This window comes from Quercus lobata, chromosome 1, assembly GCF_001633185.2.
Source record: "Quercus lobata isolate SW786 chromosome 1, ValleyOak3.0 Primary Assembly, whole genome shotgun sequence".
NCBI lineage: Eukaryota > Viridiplantae > Streptophyta > Magnoliopsida > Fagales > Fagaceae > Quercus > Quercus lobata.
Window position 1 is genome coordinate 9,542,057 of NC_044904.1, and position 17,465 is coordinate 9,559,521.

General features: G+C 45.0%; 1 protein-coding gene across 1 annotated transcript; it reads right to left on the reverse strand.

Annotated features, from left to right (window-relative positions):
• Positions 1 to 13,934: 13,934 nt before the first annotated feature.
• On the reverse strand, positions 13,935 to 15,551 carry LOC115994778. Its single transcript, XM_031119040.1, has one exon. The coding sequence runs from the start codon at positions 15,549 to 15,551 to the stop codon at positions 13,935 to 13,937; it is 1,617 nt and encodes a 538-aa protein (XP_030974900.1).
• Positions 15,552 to 17,465: the final 1,914 nt, after the last annotated feature.

The following is a 17,465-nucleotide window of genomic DNA, read 5'->3' on the forward strand; positions in this document are numbered from 1 at the left end:
AACATTCGGATTGCAATTAGACTACCACAACGTAAACCACATGTACAGCCTTTGTGGAAAGAAGAAATCAAATTACTACTAAAAGACTAGAGATACCAGGGTACGGCTAATTTCTTGTTTGCCGGACTCTAATAGGAATTCCGTCGGGGAATATATCCGGGTGCATGGCAATTGGTTTACCGGTGACATCCCTCCCCATTTGTTACGGCGCGAAGTTGATTTGTCCTAACCTTCAATTCCTTATGTTTCCTAATTTTGTAAATACTTTATTTACTCTAACCCTGATTTATTTTCTTTTTGCTGCAGATGGTTCAATGTTCACTCAGGATATCAGAACAGTTCACGTCCGAGACCTAAATTTTGTGCTAAGTTCCAAGATCTTCGTGCACCGGGACGGGCAACTCCACGCGTCTCACCTCATTCTCAGCGTGGACTCGATGTACCCCACTTGGCAACCTTTTAGCCAAGCCCTCATTGTAGATAGTTCACTTCTTTCTTATATAGATGTTCGGCATGCGAACTTCCACCCCCCCAGCATTACTATAGCCGAAGCCCAAGACATCGGCCCGCGGTATACCTATACGAACGAACTCACGCCTATAAGGGTCAAATCAGCCGAAGCAGCATCCAAACATCTCCAGGAATGTGCTCATGAGGGCATTCAGCGTGAAGTTGTACCAGCCGAACCTGCGAATCCAGTTCAAGTAGCCGCGGAATCTAGTGACTCTTCCATGACACATTCCGCTCCCGAAGACATGGTGACCAGAAAGACCTTGACTATCAGCCATTTCATTCCTGGGGCAAGCCAGGCTGTTCAGCAGCAGCATCCACCTCAAGGGCGCGTCCCGGCTCCTCCAGCTCATCCTCCAACTCCCCTTGCTCCCAGGTAGCAACGCAAGAGGCAAAGGCTTGTCGATCAATCCTCCACCGGCCCGGGAGAGGGTCAAGTCCAAACTCCCCTTAAACCTTCTCGGGGTATCACCATTCGGGAGCCGCCAGCCCAGGTTGGAACAAATGTGGCCTCATCCTCCAGACCAGCGCAGCGGTGGCAACCAACGTACGAGCTAGACGGCACGCCCCTCCTGGCTAGTGCAAGCGTCCGAGTATGGGAGAAGGGTGAAGGGGGCCGTGTTGCCTAAAGCTTGGTCCACGGTCTCCTCCTACCCAAGGATGTGAGCGCATTTACTGATGGGATCGATGAGTCCATGGGGAGAAGACTCCAATGGCACACCATCACGATAAGTCCTCTTTCTTTGCACTCTTATTATTATCATTTTCCTTCTGCACACGTCCTTATATTTTTTATGTTCATTGTAACTTCAAGTTGTCGTGCGTGAATAATATTGTCTTTAACAGGCTGCCCAACAAGCCCATATACTGAATGAGAGGGTGAAGGATCTTACCGAGAAGGTTGATCGAGAGAAAGCCAGTAGGGAAGAGGCTATGAAAACGGCTAAGGAGAAAAAAAAAACTGTTGAATCTGCCGAGAAGAGAACTGCTGCTGCAGAGAAATCCCGGCTTCGGCAGAGAAAAGATCGACGGAGCTGGTGACACGACAGAATGAAATGGAAGTGAAGTTGGCCAAAACAGCGAGCTTCACCTCCACTCTGTCCGAAGAAGTTGCTGATCTGCGGGCAACCATTGAAGCTTGTGAGAGTAAGTGGTATGATAAGGGGTTTGCCGATGCAGAGAAGGGTGTGGAGCCGGTGGTAATGCAAGCTCGACAACTATTTTTCCGAGAGGGCTAGATGGCTGCTCTACAGGCCCTAGGAGTGCCCGAGGACTCCCCTCTTAGGGACCCTGGTCGGATCCCCGTTCCAATCTCTGCCCTGCCGCTCAGAACCCAGCCGGTCCAAATGAAGAGGAGGAGACGGATAGCTTGAGGGAGCTGGTGGAGCAGATTAATGCCCACGTGGAGATGATCGGGACAGAAGTAACCAGCAACCCTCCCACTGAAGGCCCTCATGGTGAAGACGTTCATTCCCAGCCTCCCATACCCGAACACCATTCCGCCGAGATGACCTCCAAGACGCAACCCATGGATCTTTCCTCCTGATTGCCGAGTTTGCTTTATTTTTCTTCTATTTGCCTTTATTTTTACAGTTTTTTTTATTTCGAGTTGGCTTGCCCATGTTACCGGGCTATAGCGACTAAACAATTATTTCCTGTTTTTAAACAGTTTGCTTGATTTCTAAATTTGAACTTAATATCACCGGGTTTTGGTGATGAAAAAATTGATTTATCATGCTTGATTTTGATTTGTGTTATTTGCCGATCAATTGTGATAATGCATGTATATTTTATCCATCTTTTGTTTGTTTCAAAGTTTCCATAAATGCATGTGCGGTTTTCCCTCGTTGGGTGATAGGGATTGAACCGAGAAGTCGGATTATGCTCTTTGGAATTCTGAGTAAGTTTTCCACCTGCTTGGTGATGGGGATCGAACCGAGAAGTAGGCTTCTATCCTTAGAAATGTTTTAAGTGAGGTTTCCACCTGCTCGGTGATAGGAATTGAACCGAGAAGCAGGCTTCTGTCCTTAGAAAAGTTTGAGTAAGGTTTCCACCTGCTCGGTGATAGGGATCGAACCGAGAAGCAAGCTTCTGTCCTTAGAAAAGTTTTAAGTGAGGTTTCCACCTGTTCGGTGATAGGAATCAAACCGAGAAGTAGGCTTCTGTCCTTAGAAAAGTTTGAGTAAGGTTTCCACCTGCTCGGTGATAAATATCGAACCGAGAAGCAGGCTTCTGTCCTTAGAAAAGTTTTAGAAAGGTTTCCACCTGCTCGGTGATAGGAATCGAACCGAGAAGCAGGCTTCTGTTCTTAGGAAATTGAGTAAGGATTCCACCTGCTTGGTGATAGAAATCGAACCAAGAAGCAGGCTTTTGTCCTTAGAGAAGTTTTAGTAAGGTTTCCACCTGCTCGGTGATAGGGATCAAACAGAGGGGCAGGCTTCTGTCCTTAGGAAATTGAGTAAAGATTCCACCTGCTCGGTGATAGGAATCGAACCAAGAAGCAGGCTTCTGTCCTTAGAGAAGTTTTTTAGTTGCTTGAATTTCCATAGCTTCCCCCGTGTCCATCAACCGGACATAGTGAATAAAAAGAATTTACCCGGCAAGAACGAACTAGTTGCATCTTTATCATATGAGTCAGTACAATGTACATTTTTTCATGCATGGACGGTCAATGAAAAAACTTCTTAAGATTATAAGCATTCCAAGGTCGGGGCTATGGTACTTCATTCATGTCTTCAAGATAATACGCTCTCACGCCTGCAATGGCTATAATTATGTACTGTCCTTCCCAAGTTTGGGCCAACTTCCTGGCATTTGTATCTTGCATGCTTCCTACTGCCCTTCTCAGTACCAAGTCTCCAGCGCTAAATTCTCTCACCCGTACACCTCGGTTGTAGCGTCAGGCAAGCTTTTGTTGATACTTTGCTAGCCTTATGGTTGCTACTTCTCGATATTCTTCAAGTAAATCTAGGCGCTCTGTCAGCTGACCTTCGTTCTGTTTCGTATTGAATTCTGAAACTCATGCGCTACATAAGTTGACATCGGTTGGTATCATGGCTTCAGCCTCGTAAGTGAGAGAGAATGGGGTTTCACCCGTGGATCTTCGAGGAGTTGTCCGGTATGCCCACAAAACATTGGATAGTTCCTCAGCCCAGTTGCCCATCACTCCTTCCAACCTTCACTTCAAGCCGTTCACGATTACCTTGTTCACGGCCTCAGCCTGGCCATTGCCCTGGGGATACGCCGGAGTAGAGTACCTGTTCCTGATGCCAAGATTGCTGCAAAATTCGTGGAAACCTCGGCTGTCAAACTGCAGCCCGTTATCCGATATAAGGGAGTCCGGGACCTCAAACCTGGTGATTATATTTGTCCATACGAATTTCTTCACATCTACGTCCCAGATATTAGCCAAAGCCTCTGCCTCCGCCCATTTGGTGAAGTAATCAACGGCTACTAACACGAATCTTCGATTGCCCGTTGCTCAGGGAAAAGGCTCGAGTATGTCCAGCTCCCATTGTGCGAAGGGCCAAGAACTGCTAATCAGGTTCAAATGCCCAGCAGGCCGGTGTATTAGAGAGGCTTGCTTCTGACGCTGCTCACACTTCCGAACGTATTCTGCGGCATCCTTCTGCATCTCGGGCCACCAGAATCCCTGAGTCATTGCCTGGTGTGCCAATGACCATCCCCCTACATGGCTACCGCATACCCCTTCATACAACTCAGCCAGGAGTAGGCCTACTTTCTCTGGGTGTAAGCATGAAAGATATGGCCCTCCGAATGACCTACGATAGAGTTTTCGATCTCCGAATAACCAATACCGGGCAGCCACCCTACGGACCTTGTTGGCTTCCTTCTCGTCGTCCGGAATTCGATCATTGACTAAGAAATCTATGATGGGGTCCATCAGCTCAGTCCAAGTGTTGCAACTGCTATGACTTCGACTCTCGCAGCCCCCGCATTTCCTGCCACCTTAATGCTGGGCTCGGGGACGAGTTCCATTCTGATAAGCAGAGGAATATCCTTGGCAATTGACGATGCCAGAGTGGCGATAAAGTCGGCATGTCTGTTTTATGCTAAGGCCACTTGAATCACCTTCACTGTACAAAAGTCGTCCATGACCTGCTTCACCAAGTCTAAGTATGCTTTCATCCAAGGATCTCGAGCCTCAAAACTCCCCTACACCTGGTTGACTATAAGCCTTGAATCCGAATAAACCTCTACATCCCGGGCTTCTAACCGTGAAACTGTCTTCAGTCTGGCAAGCAAAGCATCATACTCTGCCTCATTATTGGTGGCATTAAACCCCAACCTAAATGAATGCTCCAAGAGAATTCCCTTCGGGGTGATTATGACTATCCTGGCTCCGGCCCCTTTGGCGCTGAAAGCCCCATCCACATGTACCTTCCACGGGCAGTGCTCTACCTGACAGACCATCTCTCCTTTAAGAGAGAATTCTGCTACAAAATCTACTAATACCTGCCCCTTTACTACACTTCTCGGCTTATGCCTCACGTCGAATGCCCCGAGCCGTGTCCCCCATTTAGCTATTCGCCCCGTGAGATCAGATCTTTTCAACAATGATTGTAAAGGAAGTTCGGTCAACACATATACGATATGAGCTTGGAAGTACTGAGGCAATTTCCTGGTAACATGCACTAGGGCCAACACCAATTTCTCCAAGGGCAAATACCTGGTCTCGGCATCGACTAGAGTCTTGCTGATATAATACATGGGCTGTTGTACTCCCTGGTCCCTTAAAAGCACAGCACTTACAGCATCTTCGGATACCGAGAAGTACATGAACAATTCCTCTCCGGGCTCTGGTGCACTCAACATTGGTGCTCGCACTATGTACTCCTTAAGGTTCTGGAAAGCCTTTTCACATTCATCATCCCACCGAAACCCCTTCCATTTCTTCAAAAGCTGATAAAATGGACGGCAGCGATCTGAAAATTTTGAGATGAATCGGTTGAGAGCGGCCAGCATCCCGATCAACACCTGTACTTCTTTCGGGTTGCTCGGTGACCGGAGACGCTTCACGGCTTTTATTTGGTCGGGATTGACCTCTATCCCCCTATTGGTGATCAAGTACCCCAAAAATTTGCCAAACCCCACTCCAAAGGCGCATTTTTCTGTATTTAGACGCAATCTGTGCTTTCGCAACACCTCAAACACTCCCCGAAGATCCTCTACATGCCGGACCTCTTACTTGCTTTTTACCACCATATCGTCGATATACACTTTGACCGTATGCTCAATTTTATCCCGAAACATCCTCGTCATCATCCGCTAGTATGTCGCCCCGGCATTCTTTAGCCCCAAAGGTATCACGGTGTAATGATAATTAGCATTAGGCGATATGAACGCCATTTTCTGCTGGTACTCACCGGCCAGGACAATCTGATGGTACCCTTGGAAAGCATCTAGGAAGCTCATCCTTGGGTGCCCGTAAGTGGCGTCCACTAATTGATCAATCTTTGGCATGGGGAACGGGTCCTTTGGGCATCCTCGATTCAAATCCGTGAAATCCACACAAACCCTCCATTTGTCGTTCTTCTTTCGGACAACCACGATATTCGCCAGCCATTCCATGAAAAAGGTCTCCTTTATTGCTCCTGCCTCCTTCAGTTTCTCTACCTCCTGTCTTACTGCCTCAGCATGGTCTTTGGCCGACCTTCTCAGCTTCTGCTTCTTCGGGGGATATGAGGGGTCTACATTAAGTTTGTGGACAATAAACCCAAGATCAACCCCGGGAACTTCATAAGGATCCCAAGCGAAAACATCTATGTTTTGAACCAAAAACAGTAATACTTGGACTCTTTCCTCGCTACTCATGCTTGCTCCGACTTGAAAATATTTATTAGTGTCCAGCAGTATTTTTACCTTTACTAACTCCTCAGCGCAGCCAGCCCCCATCCCTTCTCAAGGCTCCTTTAATTGCTATAATGGGTCTTTTCAGGACGTATCTTCCTGTTCAACATGCCCTTGTTTGGACCACTCAGTCTCCTCGTCTCCTACCAGTTGTCCGGAGATTTCTCCTTGACTGACCTAATTCCCCCACTTCTAGTTCACTACGGCAGTAAGACATTGTCTGGCCGCTTGCTGGTCTCCTTTTATTACAATGACACCTCGCTCGGTTGGGAATTTAATCTTTACATGTAGCGTTGATGGGACGGCCCTCATTGAATAGATCCATGGTCTTCCCAGGATGGCAGTATACGAGGAAAATGAACTTACAATTGTGAACGTCACAGATACCTCTTTCCCTCCCATAATCACGGGAAGAGAGATTTTCCCCTCAAGAATCACTACTTTGCCATCGAACCCAACCAAGGGTGAAGTGTGCTTCATAAGGTCCTCCTTCTTTAGACCAAGTCCCTTGAACAGATCAGGGTACATCACGTCGGCCCCACTTCCCTAATCTATCATTACCCTTTTTACTAAGAAGTCGCTTATCCAAGCCGTTTCCACTAATACGTCATCATGTGGCTGAATCATCCCCTCCAAATCGTCATCGTCAAATGAGACAGGCTCCTGTGCAATCTTCATCTTCTTACCCGGCGACTGTAGACCCGGGTTACCTTCTACCGGTACCACTATCAACACTCATTTCCTCCTTCCTACAATGAGCTTCTCCGGCGCAACATGGATTACTTCAATTACCCCCACAGGGGGTGGGAAAGGGTTTCTCCTTTGCCAAGTATCTTGACCTACAACTCTGTCCCTCGAGTCTAGCATGAAATCCTTTAAGTGCCCACCCTTGACAAGCTGCCCAAGGTGATCCTTTAATACCCAGCACTGTTCGGTGGTGTAACCCTTGTCTCGGTGATAAGTGCAGTACAGATTCTGATTCCTTCTGGATGGGTCCCCTCCCATCTTGTTCGGCCATCGAAAATACGGCTCATGTTTGATCCGGTCAAGAATCCTGTGTACTGGTTCCTTAAATGTCACGTTCACTTCTCCCATCTATGCGACTAGCTCTTGAATCGTCAAACCCCCACGAGGCCTGAACGGGAAACCTATCCGCCGGGGACGAGTCATCATCAGCGCTTTGCCTTTGCTTTGCAGCCAGTCATCTTCTAATCGTTTGTATTTCTCGATGTGTCTCATAAGCTGCAGCATGCCTTCGGGCGGCTTCTTGGTTAATGACTCTCGTAGCCCAGAATCCTCAGGCAACCTCATCCTAAATGTGCTTGCCGCAACCCTTTCGTTATCCCCGCCTATCTCGTTGTATAGCTTCCAATACCGGCTGGCGTAACTACGGAGGGTCTCTCCCGCCCTCATTTTCAATGAGAGAAGTGCATCTACTGGCTAAGGTACTCGGCTACACGTCACAAACCGGACTCTGAACTCTTGAATCAGCTCAGAGAAACTACATATGGATCCTTTATGTAACCCATTAAACCACCTCAATGCAGTCGGTCCCAAACTCGAGGGAAACACCTTGCACATGAGCGCATCGTTATAAGTATGCAAAGACATCATCTGAATATAATGGCTGACGTGTTCTACCGGATCAGTCTTCCCATCATAGCAGTTGAACGGTGGGCGGGCAAACCTGTCCGGCATTTCAGCTCACTCGATTTCATTCAAAAACGGGGACCGAGCTGCTTTTCGCAGAGCGCGACTCATGGCAGCATTCCGAGGTCGCCTTTCTTCCGGGGAGAGTGAGTCTCTCACTTGATTTTCTTGAGAATGTGAACGGTCTCGGCGTTGCCCTGATTCCCAGGAGGGAGACCAGTTCCTATTTTGTCGAGACCCTCTCAAGTGCGAACAGTCTCAGTATTGATGGTATTCCCGAGAATGTGAACGACTTCGCCATAGTCGAGGTCCAGACTGATTGGATCCCTCTTCGTATCTATTTCCCCCAAACCTGTCCTCCTATTGCCGGTCATTTCTGTCTCCTCCTCGGCGCCTACCTCTCACCTCCAGCTCCAAACCCCTGACTAGTCTGCGGAGCCGTTCGAGCTTTTCATCCCGTTCCTTCCTCTACCTTCGTCCCGTAGCACCAGAAACCGTCCATTGGGTTTGGTACGACCCCTCTCCCGTGCCGGACATCTCTTCTAGTTGGTCGTGCCTCCTATCTTCTCATTTTTTCTGTCTGCGCTCTCGCCAACTTGACCCCCGAAAAGACCCTACGGATCCTGTTCTCGCATGGTCCCCCGAATGCCTTTCAGACATTGTCCCCGAGTTTGAGTCCCTCTAGAACTACAGCATCGTAGGAGAGCCCCATGGTGGGCTCCAATTGTAGGCTCCAAAGACGAGCTTGCTGGGCCAAACCACTATTTGGGCTCACAATTTATTTATCTGGTGGGTCTGGGTTACCTACCTTGGGTTGTCCTAGGCTAAGGGACCCAATGAGATCACTTTTCTCTCTTTCTCAATGTTATCTCCTCTCTATCTTTCTCACTCTTTTCTTTCCTCAAAATTGTATCCCCAAACTATCCATTCGTTTCTCCTATTTATAGCCTTTGTTAATGGGGTGATCATCATTATCTTCTCCCTTAGTGCAAAGAAAGGTCCAATGTCGATGAACTTAAGTGGATTTTTAGGTACGAGTGGCTTTGGGAACGGTTCCCACTTCAGTAAATGTGTTCTGCAGCGGAGTTTCCTAAGGTTCTGCCGAGCACTTAAATGGCGACGTGACCGGGAAATGTGACCGAGCATGTACATAGTGCCCGGAAATGGTTTCCCAAGCAGCCTGTGAGCGGGGCATACGTTGTCTGCCTTTTAAGTGTCCGGACAACACTCAGTTTAGATTGGTAGTTATTTGTGGGTTTGGGTCGGGGCTCTTGTTAATGTGAAGGTTGGACCCTTGGCCCGTATCATTGATTCATGGTCTAAGGCCCATGAACTTGGACATTAGGTGCCATAAGAGCTTAATACAAAATTGATAAACAATTTAAACCAAATAAAATCACATCCACAGCAGAAATTAAATGGAAAAGATTAAAGGAAGAGAGATGCAAATACAAGGATAACACACGATGTGTTATCAAAAAGAAAACCGAAGCCCTTGTCGTAAAACCTCTCCGCTGCCCTCCAAGCAGTAAATAATCCACTAAAGAATGTAGTTAGGATACATGAACAGCAGAAGACCCTCCAAGCCTAATCTACCCAGTGTACCTAAGCCCTCCAAGCTCCTACTCCAACGAGATTACGCCAAACCTATTTCTTCTTTGGCTTACCGAATTCCACTACTTGACCATAGCATCAACCAATATAAAATTAGTCCCTTCTTAACTGCTTTCCAAAGCACCAAATGGCCTTCTCACAGATGTGTGTATGGTGAGAAAAGGTTTTGGTAATGTACCTATCAAGGATGTAACAATGGACAGGAAGAGAGTATAGGAATTTGAAGAGTCTCTATGTGAAGATTGTGGATGAATCAATCTTGTTTTTCTCTAGGGTTTCTCTCGCAAAATTCTCTCTGGAAGCTCTCTATATTTCGTGGGTATAAGTGTCTATATATAGTGGGGTGAGAAAGGAATGCGAAGAGTCACTTTTTCCCAAACAGGGTGGTCTGGCAACTTGGCCTCGCGACTGGACTGAGTCGCGAGTTCAAGTCGCGACCTAACGGCTTGGCCAGCCTGGGACCTTTGTCCTGTAGTGCAACAGCTGGCATGACTCTTCAGCTCCCCTGCATGCTTCACACGTGTGCTAGCTTTGGCGGCTTGCCAGTCGCGAGTCAGCCGTGAGTCCCAGCTGCGAGTCTCTGCATCTTTGCACAGTCTTGAGCATTTCTTCACACTCTCTCACTCACTACCCTTACATGATTCTCACCTAAATACAAGATTGCTAATTGCTAAAATACAAGCAAATTTGGCATGGAATAAAGCCAACAAGATGGTTAATAAAATTCAACCTTACAAAAAAAATCTCAATTACTTTCCAAATTCAAATTATATCATATCAAAACACTAAAATTATATAATTCATTCAAAAATTAAATTTCTAATATCAACTAAGGGGGGAAAAGAACTTAAAAAATAATTACATTTTGTCATCTTGGACCAAATTTGGCTGAAATGGACATAAATGGACTTAAAGGACTGAATGGACCAAAATAACTGTGGTGGACAGTAATGGACTGAATTGGACCGAGTTGGACCGAATATACCCAAATAGAGTGAAAGGGTTGAAGTAGACTAAATAGACCAAAGTGAACCAAATTTAAAGGCACATATTAGTAATAATCCTAGAGATTAAGGTGTATTTCCATGTGCACATAATATTTTTCCTTTTTGTGTGTGGAAGTGATAGAAAGTAATTGATGTATTTTAAAAAAGATTGAAAATAAAACGTCACATTATAGATTTTTTTTTTTTTTTTTTAAAGAATATGGTATGTACTACAATATTTCCCCATTAAGGCTTCGCCTTGCATGCAAAATTTTTTTGCTGGTAGGATGTCAACAGCTTCATGGCCGAGTCATAAATAATGTGCAGGTTCATTCATAAATTAGCATATTTTGAGCACCCCATATAACCCAAGTAACCATTTATAGTCTATATTTCATTCTCTTATATGGTTGTCGTGGCCATATGTTGTTGTGAAACGGAGAGTCAATGAATTGAGTAAGAGTAATGAAGAAAAATAAAAGTGTGGAAGTTCTTTCTAATTAAAGTAGATGAAAATATAAAGGTAAAGTATATGTAAAGTTTTTTTTTTTTTTTTTTTTTGGTAAAACAAGATTAATCATTAACTTAGGAATTCACAAGTCTATTACAACGTAAATTAGCCTTATCAAAAGCTAATATATCCTCCACCACAGACGGTGGGTTACAAAAAGTAACAAAACTATACAAAGATTGCGCTCCTAATTTAGCCAATGCATCAGCGCATTGGTTTGCTTCCCAGAATGCATGGATCACGCGCTTGTTTGGAATTTCCTTCAAGAGGCTCCTGCAATCAGATAAGAGATGCTCCATTAAGAGGTTTTCAGATTCATTGTTCATTAGAATAACAATGCTTAGAGCATCAAGTTCTATTATAAGTTACTGAATGCCCATTTCCTTGGCTAGCAGCAGCCCATCTCTAAGTGCCCAAAGCTCAGCCAAGGCACTATTAGTGAACCCAAGGCCTCTTGCAAAACCTTTCAGCCAAGCCCCATCATGATCTCTAATTAAACCCCCTCCTCCGGCTCTATCTGGATTCCTCATCGCTGAACCATCGGTGTTGAGTTTCAACCAACCCCTCGGTGGCTTCTCCCAACCCACAGGAACAATGGATTTTTGTTGCTTGATCTTAGAAGCAAAACCAATGGCAAAAAATTCAGTACCGGCTTGGATACATTTCCTCCAAATCTGAGAATCCACAACACCAGTTCTAAAGAGGAAATTATTTCTGTGAGTCCATAGATGCCACAAACCCATAGGAAACAGCACCTTCCAAGGAATTCCTTTCACAGAGACATTCATACCATCAATACAATTGACTTCCAGCCAAGTATTAAAGGGCAGGGTGAATGAATTTTTGGTGCAATGGGGCACTTGCAGCTGTGACCAAAATTGATGAGCAACTTCACAGCTCCTGAATAAGTGCTCTATAGTTTCATTATGCTTGTAACACATTTTACACAGAGGATCAAGGCTTAAACCTCTTGAACCCAACACTTGTGCTGTAGGAAGACTATCATGGAGACAAAGCCAGATAAGGAATTGGATCTTTGGCAAAGTTTCAGACTTCCAAACCCATTTAAAGGACAAAGTATCCGGGTTCAGGGGATTTAAACCCCTTGCAAGAAGATAGGCAGCTTGGATAAAGAATAAGCCATTATTGGAGTAGGCCCACATGAGACTATCACATTCTTGGTTTACAAAAGAAAAGGGTGTGGCCTTAATGGTGTTTAACACATTTGCTGGAAGTTCAAAGGAGATGCTTGATGGCCTCCACGTATGGTTATCATCAAAGCATTGTCTTACAGTCAATTCTTCCTCCTCCCGGGTTAGGGGTCCTTCAATTAACTCCCTTAATCTCCCACAAGGCAGCCAGAAATCCCTCCACATGCTCACAGCTTCCCCCTTTCTAATGGTCCATCTTAAGCCTTTGACATAAATAGGCCCTCCCTTTTTGCAAGCAGCCCATATCCGAGAGCAAGGCAAATGCCTACCTTCATCAATAATTCTGTTAGAACAGAGATATTTAGCTACTAGCATCTTTGCCCATGGCTTCCCTTCCTCATGGGCTAGCCTCCAACAAAGCTTGGCTTAAATGGCTTCATTTCTATGCTTCAATGAAAAAAGCCCCAGACCTCCCAACTCTTTGGGCAAAGTAACAGTACTCCACTTCACCATATGCATTCTCCTCCTTTCCTCTGTTGACCCCCAAAAGAAATCCCTCATCATTTTATCAATGGAATCACAAACTTTAACTGGAAGGCTATGGCACTGCATGTAATACTCTGCAATAAGAGCAGTAACAATCTTGGCAAGCACCAGTCTCCCAGCTTTAGACAGAACTCTAGATTTCCAACCAGCTAGCTTACTTTGGATTTTGTCCAAAATAAAATTAAAAGCAGTACCAACTCTGCCTTTGTGGATGATGGGGAATCCCAAATATTTACCAAGGTTGTTGGTAGCAATGATCCCCAATTTCCTGCACATAGTCCTCCGCCTCCTAGCAGGAACATTAGGAGAGAAGAATATTCTAGATTTACCATAGTTTACCTTCTGCCCAGCCAGGTTACAAAAGTTGTTAAGAACTTCCATAATGGAATTATAATTCTTAGTATTAGCTTTGGCAAAAAGCAGAATATCATCAGCAAAAAGAACATGGGAGAAGCTAGGCCCATTTCTGGATGCTTTAACCATATCCCACTTATTATCCTCACACATCTTGGTTATTTGAGCTCCAAAAAACTCCATGCATAAGAGGAATAGATAGGGAGAAATGGGATCCCCTTGCCTGATTCCTTTTGAGGGGCAGAAGGGTTGAAGTTTACTTCCATTGAAGAGAAAGGAAGTAGATGACATAGCCACACAGCTTAAGATGAGCTTGATGATGTTTTCAGGAAATCCAAAGTGTATAAGAATCACCCTAATAAAACTCCATTCTAAATGATCATAGGCTTTCTCCAAGTCTATCTTCACCACCATATACCCTTCTTTTCCTCTTCTATTCCCAAGGGAATAAATAAGCTCTTGAGCAATGATAACGTTATCTGAACCTCTTCTCCCTTCCAGAAAAGCAGCTTGCATGGGAGAAATAAGTCTAGGCAGTAGGGGTTTAATTTTATGAACAAGAATTTTTGAGACAATTTTATACACAGTGTTACATAGGCTTATAGGTCTAAAGTGGCTAACTGTCTCAGGTCCCAATTGCTTTGGAATCAAGGCAATAAGGGTTTGGTTAAGACAATCCGGGATTTTTTGGTTGGCAAATATTTGTTTCACTTCATTCCTCACAGATTCCCCAACCACAAGTCAGAACCTCTGGTAGAATCCAGCATGCATCCCATCACTTCCAGGAGCCTTGTAAGGCTTCATGGACTTGAGGGCATCCCAAATTTCTTTATTAGAAGGCATCAGCCCCAAAGCATTCGCTTCATCAGCCTCTAGCCTCATGCACCACTCTGTATCCCATCTCTGAAACCAAGGACAGGCAGTTTGATCTGTCTGGTATAGCTTAATAAAGCTTTTGCTAAAAACTTCTTGAACTTGCTCCACATTATGAACCCAAACCCCTTCATCATTCAATATGCTAGTGATTCTGTTCTTACTTCTTCTAGCCAAGGTAGTCAAATGGAAATAGGAAGTGTTTCTCTCTCTAAAAATAGTCCAATTGACTATAGATTTCATAGCCCACAGCTCCTCTTCTAGTTGCAGAATCTCATTGTATTCTTCAGATAATTGATCTTGGAGATTGATGAGAAATTTATTAGGATTATTGGCCAGAGCACGTTGGGCTCCCAGCAATCTATCCATGATCTGCCTCTTTCTCGCAAAAATATTTCTAAAGACTTCTTTATTCCAAATTTGGACCTTATGGGTGAACCTAGTGACAGCTCCAGTAAGATTATTTTCCATACCATTCCAAGAATCCCTAACAATGCCTGGAAAATCATTGTGGCTTAACCACATAGGTTGGAATCTAAATGGACGATTTGAGGCATTAGACAGATTAGGGCACAGATTAAGCAATAATGGGCAGTGATCTGAATTAACTCTGGCCAAATGAGTTACATTTGCTTCAGGAAAGGAAGATTTCCATACAGGATTTGCCCAAACTCTATCAAGCCTACATTGGATGAGACCCCCTAGTTCTCTCTTATTAGTCCAGGTAAATTTAGGCCCTGAGAATCCCAAATCCATCATTTGACACTCATTCATACAATCAAGAATAGCCCTCACTCTTCTTTGACAAATAGGATTACCCCCAGCCTTTTCCTCTTCAGTAATAACCTCATTGAAATCACCCATAAGGGCCCAAGGAAGGTCATGCAAGGTGGCTATTAATTTAAGGTTTTCCCATAACAAGCATCTTTCAACAAAACTAGGGCTAGCATAAATAGCACTAATAATCCAGGTAAGGGTTTGAGATCTTACCCGGATGATGGCATGAATCTCCTGCTCAGTTGAGGCCAGCACGTCCACATGCACCAAGTCAGTCCTCCAGAGCATCCAGATGCCCCCAGCAAAGCCAATAGTATCAGCAACCACAGAGCCATCAAAAGGCAGCGACTCAATCAATTCTATAGCCCGAGCACCACTCATTCTAGTCTCTTTGATTACCATCAGCAATGGAGCATGCCACTCCACTAAGTCCAACACTATCTTTCTGAATTGGGGTTTCATAGCACCCCTACAATTCCAAATTAGGATGTTCATCATCTTAAAAGATATATTTGAAGAGTCACAAGGCACCAAGGAAGAAGCATCCTCAATGTCTCTCAATCTCCATGCTCCCATCACCTCCTCCTTGCTCACCAACCTTTCTCGGAACAGGGTAACCGAGTGTTGGATTATCCCCCTCTCCCCTACTGAGAATTTGGTGAGAATGGTGCCTGAGCTCTTGGCTTCTGCCAGTTGGATCATCTTCATCCTGTCAACGCTCCCCTTCAACAAGCATTCCACAGGTTTCTCTTGTGGACTCTTCCTCACAAAAATCAAATTTTTCATCCATTCCTTCTCCGCTTCGGTCAGCAATTTTTCCGAGTGTTGCACACTTGATCTTGTCGCTGACGAGCTTGAGTTTACTAGTGGAGGGGTTTGAAACGCCGGTTGGTCCGTGACAAACCTCCACCATGGATTCAGTGTCAGCTCCCATGCCCTGTTCATCACAGGAAGGTAGCCTAGAGTTCTGCTCTCCTCCGTCAACGGAAACATATTTTTCCAGGCCAGCATCAACTCCAAGTCGAACCATCCCCAAACCTCCGTTGGATCCTGCCTTAACCATCTGATTGTCTTGTCTCTGATTGGTACAATTTTGCCCTTGTAGAACAAGGCCCACCTCTCTGCTCTCTCCATTGTTCTTGAACTTCAGTGTATTTGACTCCCAAGCATTACCCGTTATATCTGGCTTAGTTACGGCCTTAGCTGCAATAGAAAAGGAGCAAGGCCTTTAATCCAGCCCATCATCTCTTAATGGGCCTGCCTTCGCACCAAATACAAATAAATTTTTTTCCTTACTCAGGCCCGTTGCACTATTATGAGTACCAACGGTAACTTTGGTCTTCTGTTTGGAGCTAGCTCGGCTGCCATTCCTAACAGTGCCTTTTCTATCAATAGTCTTGTTGTGATGAGACGGGGAGCTCTTGAACTCTTCCCTATGTGACTTGTCACCCTGTAAAAGTGGGGCTTTTCTTTTCCCAGCCGCCCTATCATTTTCCCCGGCCCTATGCAAGGTCTTTTCAACAGGCAAATGGGATGATTCATCAGCTTGGCTTCCATTTAAGCCACTCAGCTTGTCTCGGTTTTTGCTAAATGGTTTACGTCTAGTTACAATCATCCAATCCCCATAGTCATCCTGTTGGCTGGCAACAGTTTCTTCAACCACAAGCGTTGCAGCTACGCCACTCTGAACCTCTTGACTTCCACTGCCATGCTCCTCTTGAACACCCCTACTCTGCCCCCGAACTAAGAAAGGACACACTTCCCTACCATGCCCAATTTGTCCACATTCAAAGCAAAGGGTGCCAATACCTTCATACATAATACTCTGCTTAAGACTCCCCAGATAGATGGACTTTGCCAGAGGTTTGTCAAGGTTAACCTGGACACATAAACGAGCAAAACGCCCTCTAACTCCATTGGCAGTGTTAGCATCAATACGTAAAACAGGACCAATTGCTCTGCCTATCTTCATCAACGCATTATACTCATAGAACTCTATGGGTAATTCTGGTAGCCTGATCCACACTACAACTGAACAAAGAGTTGCTGAAGATGCATGGAATTCAGGTTCCCATTACCTAATGGCAAGGAAATGTTGCCCTATAAACCAAGGGCCTCCCTTAAGAATGTTGTCCACATCCTCTCTGTTCTCAAATTTTATTAGATAAAAATCAAATCCCAAATCAATGCAATCCATACCTCCCCTTGGATTCCACATGCTCCGAATTTTGGAAGCAAGGAAAGAGTAACCCACCTTCCTTCCAAAAGGTTTGATAATGAGCGCTTGATGCCAGGGTGCTCTCATATGGGATTTTTCATCCCTGGAGAAGCACACTCTGAGGCAGCCCTCTTCTGCGTTTTCTTCTTCATCATCAGATTCTATGTCTTCTTGCATTTCACAAGCAAAGCCAAAAGCTTTCTCAAAAGCCCCAGGGATTGATCCCACCAACTTATCTCTGTAGCTTCCTGCCTTATTTTGAAGATTATCTTCCATCTCATTTGCTGCTTGGTGACTATCTTTGAATTTCTTTGTGCTACGGGCCAGAGTATCAGCTTCCTCATCAGAGCGTTTCAAGTTTTCTCTCTCCATTACGTGTTTTGGTCAGACTAGCTTAAGTATAT